Source organism: Sparus aurata, chromosome 3 (assembly GCF_900880675.1).
Source record: "Sparus aurata chromosome 3, fSpaAur1.1, whole genome shotgun sequence".
Taxonomy (NCBI): domain Eukaryota; kingdom Metazoa; phylum Chordata; class Actinopteri; order Spariformes; family Sparidae; genus Sparus; species Sparus aurata.
This window is the reverse complement of record NC_044189.1, coordinates 1,595,340-1,609,817: the sequence shown is the minus strand read 5'-3', so window position 1 is coordinate 1,609,817 and position 14,478 is coordinate 1,595,340. Positions and strand designations below refer to the sequence as shown.

General features: G+C 43.0%; 1 protein-coding gene and 1 pseudogene across 1 annotated transcript; both read right to left on the bottom strand.

Moving 5' to 3' along the window:
- Positions 1-14,478, bottom strand: part of LOC115579215 (BOLA class I histocompatibility antigen, alpha chain BL3-7-like) — an 83,694-nt pseudogene that overhangs the window by 51,490 nt on the left and 17,726 nt on the right.
- On the bottom strand, positions 1,462-14,458 carry LOC115578639 (H-2 class I histocompatibility antigen, Q10 alpha chain-like). Its single transcript, XM_030411697.1, has 8 exons — positions 14,389-14,458; positions 11,720-11,992; positions 8,640-8,930; positions 7,988-8,278; positions 5,683-5,760; positions 4,769-4,894; positions 1,837-1,905; positions 1,462-1,622 (listed from the first exon to the last, which is right to left on the bottom strand). The coding sequence occupies exons 1-8, from the start codon at positions 14,441-14,443 to the stop codon at positions 1,573-1,575; spliced, it is 1,233 nt and encodes a 410-aa protein (XP_030267557.1). The 5' UTR covers positions 14,444-14,458; the 3' UTR covers positions 1,462-1,572.

Below are 14,478 nucleotides of genomic sequence, written 5' to 3'. Positions count from 1 at the left end.
CTGTGCGAATCAGCATCCATGTGATTTGGGGTCGTTTTTTGTTTCTTAAGGTTTATTGTGTTTTCCACCTTTTTTCTGCCTTTTTCCCGGTCGAGAATTATGGAGGCTGCGTTGGGAATTATAAATAAAAGTTTTGACAGCATTTTGGGTGCAAATTCAGGAGGCTCATCAGAAGAGCGAAATCTGGAAAGATGATTAGATGGATTACATGCATGGCAGCATGCGGTAAGGAACATTTTTCCATCTTTCAACAGGCTCACCAGTTATTATATTAAAAATATCCATATCTAACAGTTGTGCTTCTCCAGTAAGGGCTCCGGTGTGATCGACCCGGGGGATAATGTCAGTAAATTAGAGTTAAAACACAGAATTTCTTATCCTGTGTGAATGCGCCGCACGAAACGCGGACGTGGTGGGGTAATTTCTAAATCACTTGAGGTCCCCAGGTAATACTAGTCCTGTGCGAAGAGCTGCATTTTCCCCCTAGACAAACACCGCAGTGTTGCCAAACATTTAAACTCCGGTGTTATTGGATTGTTTCAGTTGATTGGGAACGTTATTGCGTCCCTCACCAACTCAACCAGAACTTCAGTCCCTTCGCGGTCCATCCGACATCGTTTTAATAATTCCCTGTCATTTAGCGTCTCCAAAACATTCGGCTGTGACCAGGTCTTAGCGAGTTAGGAGTCCTCTGGATTGCTTCTAAGGTCTCCCAGACTTAGCTGCTATTTTTAGGCTTAAAATGTTTTGTGAATAACTCTTATTTTCAAAAATTAGGAGTCCTAAAGTTACGACTGACACGCCCATTATTTTTAGGAGTTGCTCCTAAATTCGCCTGTTAGGAGCTACTTTTAGCCTTAAGATTCTTTGTGAATACGGGCCCAGTTCTTTAACACTTTCCCATGACCTCAGCTCAACACCGTTTCCTTACCAATTTTCATTAGATCTCTAAACTTCAATACATCATGTTTACACCTTACACCTCCTTTAACTTTGCAAAGTTAATACTTAATCAAAAATGATCATCAGAGACAGAATGACAGACAGAGCCTTGAAGGTAACACTTCCTATTTTTCACAGACACCCCGTGTCGCCATTTCCTCTTCACTTCCTATTTCAACACACCTTTAATGTAATGGTTTAACACTTTCCAATGAATTTATGGCAAACACAATGCAGCAGGCAACGTTTTGATATATTGCAGAATCATTTCAGGACTAAGTATAATGTCCCTTTCTTGTATTTGTGTCTGGTAGGAGTGTATGAATCTCAACTTTTCTGACACTGTCTCTGTGTGTGTGTACATACTGGTATTTATATTAGACAGGAGTAAATGGATCTCAACTATTTTGACAATATGAATATGAATATCATGAATATAGAATATATAAAGAATTGCATGGGAGCTGGTAACACCATGTGTGTCTTCAACAGCGGCACAATCAGAAGCCTCAACAATTCTTCTTTCGACACATGCTTGTTTGAATTTATTGGATTAGTTTCCATCTCTTTGCAGGACTTTTGCAAAGAGCTCTTACACTAAATGGAAGCACGCCGATGCTTGTTGCCTTTCTACTGCAGGAGACTGTCAGCCTCTGGACGGCGGTTTGTTCCAGTATTGTCTGCAGAGATGAACACAAGTGTTATTCTTAACATACAGTGCATAGTAGCCACATAAATACATGAAACATAAATATGATTTTTAATCTAAATCAATGAATTCTTTTGACAAATTAACAAAAATGTCAAATGAAGACAACTTTCTGGGACTATCAGTGACTGCAGCTCCTCCTCACTGTCACTTCCTGCTGGTAGCTCGTAGAGGAGAACACTTACCCTCGTCACTCGTGTTATTTCTTGTTACAGCTAATGGTACACTGTTGCTGTTTCTGTTGTTGCTGTTTCCTACACACACACACAAACACAAACACAAACACAAACACACAATATTAGGAACCCATAATGTTAAAGTGGAACTCTGTAGTTTCAGAGAAGAAATTCATGCCAGGAACAACTCCCGAGGGAGGTGTCCCGGGGGCATCCGAAACAGATGCCCGAGCCACCTCAGCTGGCTCCTCTCGATGTGGAGGAGCAGCGGCTCTACTCCGAGCTCCTCCTTGGTGACACAGCTTCTCACCCTATCTCTAAGGGAGCGCCCTGCCACCCTGCGGAGGAAACTCATTTCAGCCGCTTGTATCCGGGATCTTATTCTTTCGGTCATGACCCAAAGTTCATGGCCATAGGTGAGGGTAGGAACGTAGATTGACCGGTAAATCGAGAGCTTCGCCTTTCGACTCAGCTCTCTCTTCACCACGACAGACCGATACAACGACCGCATTACTGCGGCTGCTGCACCGATCCGCGTGTCAATCTCACGCTCCTTCCTTCCCTCACTCGTGAACAAGACTCCAAGATACTTAAACTCCTCCACTTGAGGCAGGAACTCTCCTCCCACCTGGAGGGAGCAAGCCACCTTTTTCCGGTCGAGAACCATGGCCTCAGACTTGGAGGTGCTGATTCTCATCCCAGCCGCTTCACACTCGGCTGCAAACCGCCCCAGGACATGCTGGAGGTCCTGGCTCAAAGGAGCCAACAAGACCACATCATCCGCGAAAAGCAGAGATGAGATCCAGTGGCTCCCGAACCAGACCCCCTCCGGCCCGTGGCTGCACCTAGAAATTCTGTCCATAAAAATAATGAACAGAACCGGTGACAAAGGGCAGCCCTGCCGGAGTCCAACATGCACTGGGAACAGGTCTGACTTACTGCCGGCAATGCTAACCAAGCTCCTGCTCCGGTCGTACAGGGACCGTACAGCCCTTAACAGAGGGCCTCTGACCCCGTACTCCCGGAGCACCTCCCACAGGATGCCACGAGGGACACGGTCGAATGCTTTCTCTAAGTCCACAAAACACATGTGGACTGGTTGGGAAAACTCCCATGAACCCTCGAGCACCCTGTGGAGGGTATAGAGCTGGTCCAGTGTTCCGCGGCCTGGACGAAAACCGCATTGTTCCTCCTGAATCTGAGGTTCGACTGTCGGCCGAATTCTCCTCTCCAGTACCGTGGAATAGACTTTCCCAGGGAGGCTGAGGAGTGTGATCCCCCGATAGTTGGAACACACCCTCCGGTCCCCCTTTTTAAATAGGGGGACCACCACCCCGGTCTGCCAGTCCAGAGGCACTGTCCCCGACTGCCATGCGATGCTGCAGAGACGTGTCAACCAAGACAGCCCCACAACATCCAGAGACTTGAGGTACTCAGGGCGGATCTCATCCACCCCTGCTTTGCCACTGAGGAGCTTCCGGACTACCTCAGTGACTTCGGCTTGGGTGATGAATGAGTCCCAAGCCTCTGCTTCCTCTATGGAAGGCGTCGATCCTCGAAGTATTCCTTCCACCGCCCGACGATGTCCCCAGTCGAGGTCAACAGCCCCCCACCTCCACTGTAAACAGTGTTGGTGGAGGACTGCTTCCCCCTCCTGAGGCACCGGATGGTTTGCCAGAATTTCCTCGATGCCGACTGGTAGTCCTCCTCCATGGCCTCCCTGAACTTTTCCCGGGCCAGAGATTTCGCTGCTGCGACTGCCCTTGCTGCCGCATGCTTGGCCTGCCGGTACCTGTCAGCTGCCTCAGGAGTCCCCAGGGCCAACCAGACTCGATAGGACTCCTTCTTCAGCTTGACAGCATCCCTTACTTCCGGGGTCCACCACCGGGTTCGGGGACTGCCGCCACGACAGGCACCGGAGACCTTACGGCCACAGCTCCGGACAGCCGCGCCAACAATGGAGGTGGAGAACATGGTCCATTCGGACTCAATGTCCCCAGCCTCCCTCGGGATCTGGTCAAAGCTCTCCCGGAGGTGGGAGTTAAAGATCTCCCTGACAGAGGGTTCTGCCAGACGTTCCCAGCAGACCCTCATGATATGTTTGGGTCTGCCAGGTCTGTCCAGCTTCCTCCCCTGCCAGCGGATCCAACTCACCACCAGGTGGTGATCAGTTAACAGCTCAGCCACTCTCTTCACCCGAGTGTCCAAGACATACGGCCGGAGGTAAGATGACACGACCACAAAGTAGATCAATGACCTCCGGCCTAGGGTGTCCTGGTGCCACTATTTGTTTATTATTGTTGTTTATTCTAATTCTTTAACAGATTTGTTTGAGTCCTGTTTTAGTAATTCATGTATTCTGATAATCCAGGTGTGAGAATTCAAACAACACCTCAGGACAGGACAGGAGGACAGGATCAGCTGGACAGGTAGAAGGACTGACAGTTGACTTTAAGAGAAATAAAGTAGTTACCTGAGGATCCACCTCCAGTAAAAGAAACAGAATGTTAACACGTGTTATGGATGATGGATGAAGTGATTTAGAGTTTTGATCTCAGAGATCTTTGACTTCAGTGAACAGAATCACGTCTGTCTCTTGATGATTAACAGGACTGTTCTGCAGTGTGACCTCTGAACACCTCATCAAGTCATCATAAAATAATAACACACCTTTAAAACAACCACCACACTGAATCATCAGGTGATTTGTAATTGGTGTAAATGCACCACATTAAACACTGTAGTACAGAATCACTCATCTGGGATGTTTGTCATTACATTTGAAGTCGACATGTTGATAAAATGTTTCTATGAAGCTGAATTCTCATAATAACTGATTTTTAAAGGGACACACCGCCGTTCATTAATCAGAGAACTTTCACTTCCACTGCACTGCTCTGTTTGTTGTCCAGAGAAGACAATGCAAATATATTTCACTTACTAATGATGCCTTTCTTTTTTAAGACCACCAGCACCACAGCGACCAGAACCAGGACCGGGACCAGGACCACGACCCCTCCGATGACTCCACCAATGATGAGTCCTACTAAGTCAGAACCTGAGTTTTCTAAAACACAGAAAAAGATCTCTGTGTTAGTTCAATATTCATTAGATCAAATTTCAAGTTGATGTTTGTAATGAAAATGTAGATGCTGAGGAGTAAATCTGAAATGTGATTAAATAAAATAACATGAATCAGGTTCTTTGTGCTGGTGAGAAACTTGTGAACAAACATGGATCAGACAAAGAGGATGTTAAAGTGTCTGAGAGGAAACTGTGACATGTCTGAGAAATGATCCTTCGCCTTCTTCAAGTTCAAACTATCTATCTAACTAGTGAATATTGTTTCTGATTATTCTTCTGTGACAAGAACATACGATTCATCCAGCCTCCTCTTCTATGAAGGCAAATGTTTTAGACAATAATCTCCTGGAGAAGAAGGAATTCATAAGTTATATAAATTATTGATATGCAGCTTTTAGAGGGCTCTTAATAAATGGATAATAAAGGATTTCCTCGTGGTTTCAGTCTGTTAGTTATGGCTTACTGTTGATTGCAGCCAGGGCTGGCTCTAGCCCATTTGGTGCTCTAGGCCAGATTAGAAAAGAACACCATCGTACAATTGAATGACATCATCTAAACCATCTGAACACTCACAACAGTTGTATTTGAACAACAACAATTAACTTTCAAGTCACTCTTTCCAGCATGATATAAATCCTTCAGTAAGGTCACACAGTGATTTACAAATAACAGCACATCAGGCAATAAACACATCTGAAGCATAAATTATGAATAACCATAGTATTGTTCAGTAATGTGACTGCAGCTGTAACATGCAGTTACATAACTCACTTGCTTCAGGCTGAATCTTAGAGGTGGGTGGTGTGGTTGGTGTGGTAGCGCTGCTGCTGCTTGACGCCTGAGTTGAAGCTGTATTCAAACATAGAGTACATCCATACTGTTTCAGTTTGTTCTGTCATTCTACTTCATTTAATAAATTAATTAATAAGGTTTGATATAAATTAGGTACTGTACAAATAAACTTTATTTTATTTGCCTAAAATCTAAATTTACTGTAATTGCTAACAAGCTTGTACCATTCAGTCACAACAACAACAACAACAACAACAGTAATGATAATGATAATCATAACAACACAACACAACAATAACAACAACAACAACAATAATGATAATGATAATCATAACCAGTGGCGTGCACAGACATTTTGGGGGGCAGGTGCTCAGTGAAAAATAAGGGCACTTTATGCGGCATGTAGAACTGACGGCTGCCTTATCGTAGCAGTGTGAGATTTAAAAAATAAGCCTACTGCTTCCCTGCTGTAGCTGCCTATAGAATAATAATAGTTTTAGTAATAGCCAATTAAGGTAAATACAAGATTACTGCAAGTCTTGTAACATAGAAATAACTTGTTGGTACAAAATAATATAATTAGCTAAAATAGCTTAATGCCTAATTTAGTACAGCCATACCACTTTGTGTAGTTAAAATAAAATGTGGACAGCTTTTAAGATATTTCAGTAAAATTAGAGGAACAGTTCAACTTTAAAATCTGAGCTTTAAAATGCCCTTAACAGTGAACATGACTCTTGACTCTGACATTTCCTTTTCTGACCATCTTAGGGGGCAATCAACACACTCGACTCGATTCATTTCTGTGTTACCTGGCTGGTGTGCAGGGGAGGAGGTGTGTGTGGGCTGCAGCTGTGCACTGTCTGCTGCTACAACGCGCCTCCGTTTGTGTCCGCTCTGCGCGTTCACGTTGGTGTGTGCGGGTGGGGTGGAGGGAATATTAATTGGGGCGTTAAACTTTCAAAAGGGCACTTGCTTGATCCAGAAGGCAAAGGGCAGGTGCTTTAGCACCACCTAGTGTCTACCTGTGCACGCCACTGATCATAACAACACAACAATAACAACAACAACAACATAGCAGTGCATAAGAGACCACAAACAATTTGCACTTCAGAGAGTGATGTGGATGTTGCATCAGAAGGCCTCTCTCCAGCAGCTGTTAGGGCCGTCGGGAAATATGTTTTGAGTGCATGTAGACAGAAATAGAGTAGATTCACTTATTACTGTACAAGCAAAATAAATACATACAGAAGACAGAATAGGACATACAACTGTTGCAGCTTGCAGCAGTTATTTGCATAAGTGGTGTGTTCAACATAGCATTTATAATTACCTTATAATAAAAGATCACTACCATTTCACAATAAACAACACAGAGTACAACCTGCACCGGTGGCACATCCAGACGGGTTGGTCTCTACATTGATTCATGATTCATTTATCCTTCTTAGTAGCTTTCAGTGTCATTGTCTCGCCTGTTAAGCCAGCTTTGCTTTATTTCAACCTAGCTAGCAAGCTGATACAAATGAAACGTCTTCACACAAAACGGCATTTAAAAAAAAGGACATAATGTTACCTTTATATAACTGCGCACCAGAGGGCTTCCACGGCCGTTTCATCTCAAAAGATTAAAACATAACCTGTCTGTTACTTGACGTGACCTGACCTGACTTCTGTGACACCTATCTCACCCTCTGAGGTGCGCAGCCAACGGCCACACTTCACGTGACTCAGCACCAAGTTAGAAACATGTCATTGTTTCTTTGTTTTGTTAATATTTATTATTTTCAAGACAGAACACGAAGGAAGGGACACCAATGGGCATCGAAAATTGTTATTGTTTATTTTTTCTCCCTCGAGGATGACTGGCAGCACCTCTCCAGCAGATGGCACTCTGGGCGACCGCCTAGATCGCCTAGAGCCGACCCTGATTGTAGCCCATGATCCTCGATGTATCAGTTTATAGTAACGTCACATTGTACAGATTATAAACCAGCAATATAAACTGTCTTGATGACAGAAGGTGATAGTGATTGTGTCAGTCAGGATTGTTCACCTATCAACACCTATTTCATTAGTTTTTTCTATATAATGATGCCGATTGTAGCTCAACAACAACATAAAATGATTTTCTGTCTAACTGGCCGTAGGATTTAGTTTAGAGGAGCTTCTGTCACCAAAAAGTGCCCAGATGTCCGGACTCTTATCTCTGAAAGCGTAAATCAAACTAAGTTAAACTAAAAACAAAATGAGAAACAAGTAAAAACAAGAAACAGATTCTTACCCCACTCCTTCATTGTCACATTCACTCTGGATGCTTCATGAATGACTTCACAGGTGTATTTGGACTCGTCCTCCCAACTAAAGATCTCCACACTGTCTCGTCTCTGGAACGTGTCGTCTTCATTCGGTCGAACGCCCGAGCTCTCCAGTCCGTCCTCTCTATACAGTTTGTGGCCGTCCCGTTTGATCCACATGATGATGTCTTGGGGGTAGAAACCTGTCGCCAGGCACGTCAAACTGATGTTTGACTCGATGTTGGTGTCCCGTTTAAGCACGTACACCTCAGGTGGAGCTGGAGACACAAACAGTAACTTAATATTCGAGCAAACATACGATTCTGTTTGTACCGGGGATTTAACGACTACAAACACAAACTGGCAAATGTTAAACACTGCTGTGACACACACTTCCTTTTATCACTTCAGCTCTTTTTGTCCGTTTACATTAAAGATCTTGGTTCATATGTACACAAGGAGCCGGCTCCAATGGAGATTTGTAGTCAGATTACATTAATTTGGCTGATACTGCAGAGTTTCTGTGAGGTTATTTTGAGGGCAACATCATTCAGATTTGATAACTGTCTATAAGATACTATTATCATCTCTTTTATATATGACATTAAAAACACAGAAAAGGCCTTCAGTAATACATACAGGCTGTTTGGAGCTGATTCATCCCGTAACTCCAGAACTTGCTCAGCCACTGCATACACTCATTCTCCATGTAGCCTTTGGTGTAATCCTTCAGGACAGGGACATCATCCCACTTCCTCTTGCTCTCTTCTGCTGCTGGCATGTGAGCGACCCAGACTGAGCGAGCGAAGTCAAAGGACAGGAAGTCGTTTCCATCATAGCTGTATCTATCCATGCCACGGTAGAACGTCATCGTGCCGTCTGGCTGCACTTCGCCCTCACAGCCATGCATCCACTGAAGAACATGGAGATCTGTAACCAGAGAAGAAAGACCAGGCAGTGAAGTAAAGGACAAACAAGACAGTGAGTTGAGCACACTGATACTTGAGGATTTGGATAAAGCCCCAAAAGTTAAAATTTTGAAAAGAAAAAAGTATTAAGAAATATAAAGTTATATCTTAATAGAACAAGTTCTCAGCAAACATGCAATATTTCGGTACAACCTCATGAGTTTGTGTATATTTCATTAAATGTGTTTTTTTCCCTTTCATTACTTTGTGTTTGTCAACATCGTTGGACATCATAAAAAGCTAATTGTTACTTTTTATATCCATCCATCCATCCATTTTCGTCTGCTTATCCGGGGCCGGGTCGAGGGGGCAGCTGCCTGAGCAGGGACACCCAGACTTCTCTCACCAGCGTGTCCTGGGTCCTTCGCGGGGTCTCCTCCCGTCGGGACATGCCAAGAACTCCTCCCGAGGGAGGCATCCGGGGGCATCGGAAACAGATGCCCGAGCCACCCCAGCTGGCTCCTCTCAATGTGAAGGAGCAGCAGCTCTACTCCGAGCTCCTCCCGGGTGACAGAGCTTCTCACCCTATCTCTAAGCGAACGCCCTGCCACCCTGCCACCCTGCAAGGAAACTCCTTTCAGCCGCTTGTATCCGGGATCGTGGACCGTGACTAGCACAGAGGTCCAGTAACAAAACACCACTCGGGTTCAGATCGGGGAGGCAGTTCCTCCCAATCACTCCCCTCCAGGTAACACTGACGCTACCCACGTGGGCGTTGAAGTCCCCCAGTAGAACGATGGAGTCCCCGATTGGAGCACTCTTCAGTACCCCTCCCAGGGACTCCAAGAAGGCCGGGTACTCTGCACTGCTGTTTGGCCCATAGGCCGAGACAACAGTGAGAGTCCTATCCCTGACCCGAAGGCGCAGGGAAGCAACCCTCTCGTTCACCGGGGTAAACTCCAACACCAGCTGCTGAGCTGGCGGCTGAGCTGAGGAGCTATAAGCAAGCCCACACCAGCTCGCCGCCTCTCACCGCGGGCAACTCCAGAGTAGAAGAGAGTCCAGCCTCTCTCAAGGAGTCTGGTTCCAGAGCCCAGACTGTGCGTGGAGGTGAGCCCGACTATTTCTCCCCGGTACCGCTCAACCTCCTGCACCAGCTCAGGCTCTTTCCCCCCCAGTGAAGTGACATTCCATGTCCCCATGGCTAGAGTCACCGTCCGGGGATTGGCCCCGGTGACGCCAATCCGGGCGACGTAAACGTCCTTGTTGTTCTGTTATTCTGTTTTCTTTTTATATAGGCTAACTAATATTTAGTGGTTATAAAGTATTATGCCTTTACCATAAGTACACATATATTAAGTAAGGATTATGAATTTTAAAGACAAAATTCCTTTAACAAATCAAGTGCACTGGAGGAACAAATTCATTATGAACAAAAAAAAGTTCCCCGTGATGGTGCTGACATGGAGCTGACGGTGCTGACATGGAGCTGACGGTGCTGACATGGAGCTGACGGTGTTGACTGAGGCGTGATTACAACAAACAATTCCAACAGTTTCACCATTCAAGTCAAGGTAGCACTGATTTATAACTTTATATAACATTAAACAAACTACGAGTCACAATGTTTCAGGCACATTTTATCCTTATTTAAACAGAATTTTGGTAAATCAATAAATGCTGTGATGCTCTGAATCCATTCATGCACCTAGCATTCACTAGCAAGGACCACACCTTCAACAAGATACGTTTAAATGATTTATCATGAAAGAAAGAGAAAACAAAACGTTGAAGATCTTAGTTCTTTGTGTGCGTTGTGGGGAAGCTCTGTAGAGAATCCGCCGCCGCACTCAGGCAGCGACGGACCTCCTCATGGTCCTAAGAAGGAGAGGAAAGAAAAGAAGAAACAGGAAGAGAGAAATTGTGTGGGGGGGAGGGGCACAGAATACGAGAGCGAAGACAAGGAGAGGGTCAGGTGATTATCTATAGGAATATTGGAAGTTGGCGATGTTGCGGTGTGGTCCTGCTCCTGAAACATTGCCATATAAGCTTCAATTAATACCCTGATATGGACTCTTTGACTTGCAACATGTTGGTTTATTCATGATTTTATGACGGATTTTAATAATTATTAGTATCAGACTGCCTCTGAATCCTTTCAGACTATCAACCAAAACCAAACACTTCCATTGTAAGCTGGACGCTCACAGTTTTTTCATCTACATTACATGACTTTGATTACATTTTTAAATGAGTTGTGGAGGAACAAAGGTCTGGTTTGACCCATGAGTACTGAGTGGTCATGGGATGAGACACATTCTGATTAACCACAAAATAAGAATAAATATTGTTAAAAATGTGCTGCTTTTAGATTTAATGATGCTTTAGATTCTACTCTTTCATCTGGAACATTTGTTGTTTTTTTCACATTTTTTTAAAGAAATTTAAAAGTTCTTCAAATGGACATATAATCATATAAATTATGAAATTAAGCTAAGCTCTGTTTTCTGAGCCCAGCATATAAGATGAGCTTGATTTCTGTCCAAAAAAGGTGGAAGTGTTTTGATTCTAAGATACATCGCGATGCTGACGTGGAAGATTCTGCATCAATGAAAAAGTAGCCATGTACAGTGACATAGATCACTGAGGATGCATTGAGTATTGTTTAGCTTTCTAATTGTTGACAGCTGAATCATAATCGAATCATGAGGCCAGTGAAGATTCACACCTCTACTCTGCTACACTGTAACTTGTAAATAATTATTGGTTAACTAAAAAGCGGTTTGGTTCTTCACGTTTCATGGATCTTACCTGAGTCGTTCTGTCTCATGCGTTCCTTCAGGATGTTGATGTTGACTTCGAACCACTGCTGCTTGCTCTGGCGGGACTGTGTGCCTTTGACCCAGTATTCTGGATCCAGTCGCTCTCTCATCCAGGTCTGTTTGGGAACTTTCTCTTTATTTTCACTGTCAAAGTAGTCAATCATCCTGTTGTCCAGCATACCCATGGCTGTGAACTTGTGGATGCCCGGGAGTCCGAGATCTTTGGAGAGGCCCGTGTAAATGTAATAGAGGGAATGTGTCTCTGAAAATCACACAGACAGATATTTATTAGACAGATAAGAACCATCAGATCTGACAAATTAAAGCTCTGGCAGCACCGTGGAGATGTGTTGGGCATTTATTTTTTGGAATAAACAGAACATGAACTCATTCCAATCCCACTGCAGCCTCTATCCTCACCCAAATTCAAATACGTCCTAAATAACTAATAAACTACAATCTCAATTTCTTAATTTTCGCAGATTCCAAAATAGCGTAAGAAGGTCATACAATAGTCACTTGTCAAGTCCAAATGAAGTTTATTACTTAATAAGTTTGAGGTCAACAGAAACCACCCCTCCCCTTGGTGAAGATGGGAGAGAGTGGCAGACATCATTCCTTGTGTAATACTTGTGTTATTTACCAGTTAAATGTCTGATATGTTTTGTTATAATAGAACTACAAGGAATATGTATAAGTCCTTGGCCCTACTGTGTATTGTATACTTTATTGTTTTATGTTGTATACTTTATTGCTTGATGTCTTAATCAGGTTATAATTATTTTGAATGATAAATGATCATTGTCATGTTGCATCTTTTCACAAAGGCAAAAATTAGACTTTTAAGATGGTGAAGTTTTGGGAAGGTTAAAACCTGATTTCAAATCATTAAATATAATAGTGTAGTTAGAAACTTTGTGTGCTCCCAGCCGAGACCGACTGTGCCCCCAGCGCTCCCAAGGCGGAAACCCCGCTGGGCCTTCGGACCAAGAATTCCTCAACAGAGTACCGGCCTTCCCTCTGGCTACTGGACCGACGCGCCGTGCCATAGTCCAACCCAGAACTCTCAAGGACACCAAACTTCAGTGCCTCCTGACTCCCAGACAAAACAGGCTGAACGTCTTCATGCAGCTGGATCCACACACGTGAGAATGAGTGGTGTCTAAAGTTCTGACTTCTGTCTAGGTTCTGACTTCTGTCTAAGTTCTGACTTCTATTTTATGAATTTAGGAGAATTGAGATTAGGGTCTCGTTAGTATTAAAATTACTCCTGTAATATTTAATATATAAAAACCCGACCCTTTAACTCTACCATCTACCAATGGTCACATAACTTTATTACTTTGCTTATTACAGTCTTTACCTTTTCTGTTATCTGTTGTTCGTCTAAAATTGTCATGTCATTTATTTTACCCCAAATTATTTAGTCAATAAACATATATAATCGTTTGTCTTTGTCTGGAACTTAATTTTAATGTGGAGAACCGGATACGTGCAAAGAAGTCACTACTTCAGAATATTAAGACAGAATAAACTGATTTTGAATGGACTCTACCTGTCCAAGCCAACTGGTACAGTTATCAGACAGCTGGAAACATACAAAAAATCATGTACCTCCGTGGCATGTTTTGTGAAACAAGCACTGAACGCAATTTTAAAGACGTCACAACTTCATGTCTTACTTTCAGTTTTAATCTGACACATTAACGAGTCTAAACTGTAATCTACCCCTCCTTCACGCCACCGCTGTCCAGAAGAGGACGAAAAAGACGCTTAACTTCATTTCCCCCTTGAACAGGACTCCTTTCTCATTTCTTATCATCTTGATCATATCACAACTCCCACATGATTTTATTTAGATAGAAAATGGTGGAACACCATATTTCTCTTGCCTCATAAAAATATAATTCAAAATAGAATCAAAGAGTTTCTATTCAGAATTGTACATAGTTACAATCCTGTAAAAGATTATATTTGTCTCCCTGATGTAAACAACAGATGATCTTTTTGTGATTGTGAGGGAGAAACTGTTTATCACGTTTTTACAGATTGTCTCTCATTTGATTTACAGAAATACCTTTTTCAGAAATGCTTGAAAAAGATGTCACTCTAACAAAGAATGATATTTCACTCATCATTAACAAGTCTAACCAGACGAAATGTACATAATTAATGTTAATGTTATTGGAGCAAATATTACATTCACACAATGAAGAGGCTTGAAAGATTGACCTCCTGTCATATTTTTAAAGATACTGATTCTATTGAAAACTGAAACAAACAGAAATTGGCAAAAACTATTAAACTATTAAGATGTGTTAAATGTACTAATTTTATTTAGCAGACCTCTAAATTGTGTTTTTTGTCTGCTGAGGCAGAAACTTGTCCATCCTGAGGACAAAACACCAAGAACCTGAAACAAGTCCAGTTGACTGTGATACAGAACTTTGATTTACCCTGACTGGATGACTGAGAACCTTCATCATCAACATCTACTGTATATCTGAAATTGTAACAAATGAAAAGAAACAGAAAATCATAATGCTTCGTAGCATGTTTTGTGAAAGAAGCACTGAACGCAATTTTAAATACGTCACAAATTAATGTCTTACTTTCGCTTTCAATCTGACACATTAACGTATCTAAACTGTAACTTACCCCTCCTTCCCGCCACTGCTGTCCACAAAAGGATGAAAAAGACGATTAACTTCATTTTCCTCTCGAACAGCACTCTTTTCTCGGCTCTAA

Coding starts and splice junctions, on each gene's coding strand:
- LOC115578639 (XM_030411697.1), bottom strand. CDS start 14,443: ATGAAGTTAATCGTCTTTTTCATCCTTTTGTGGACAGCAGTGGCGGGA. Junction 11,993..14,388: donor AGCAGTGGCGGGAAGGAGGG/GTAAGTTACAGT, acceptor TGTGATTTTCAG/AGACACATTCCCTCTATTAC. Junction 1,906..4,768: donor AAAAAAGAAAGGCATCATTA/GTAAGTGAAATA, acceptor GTGTGTGTGTAG/GAAACAGCAACAACAGAAAC.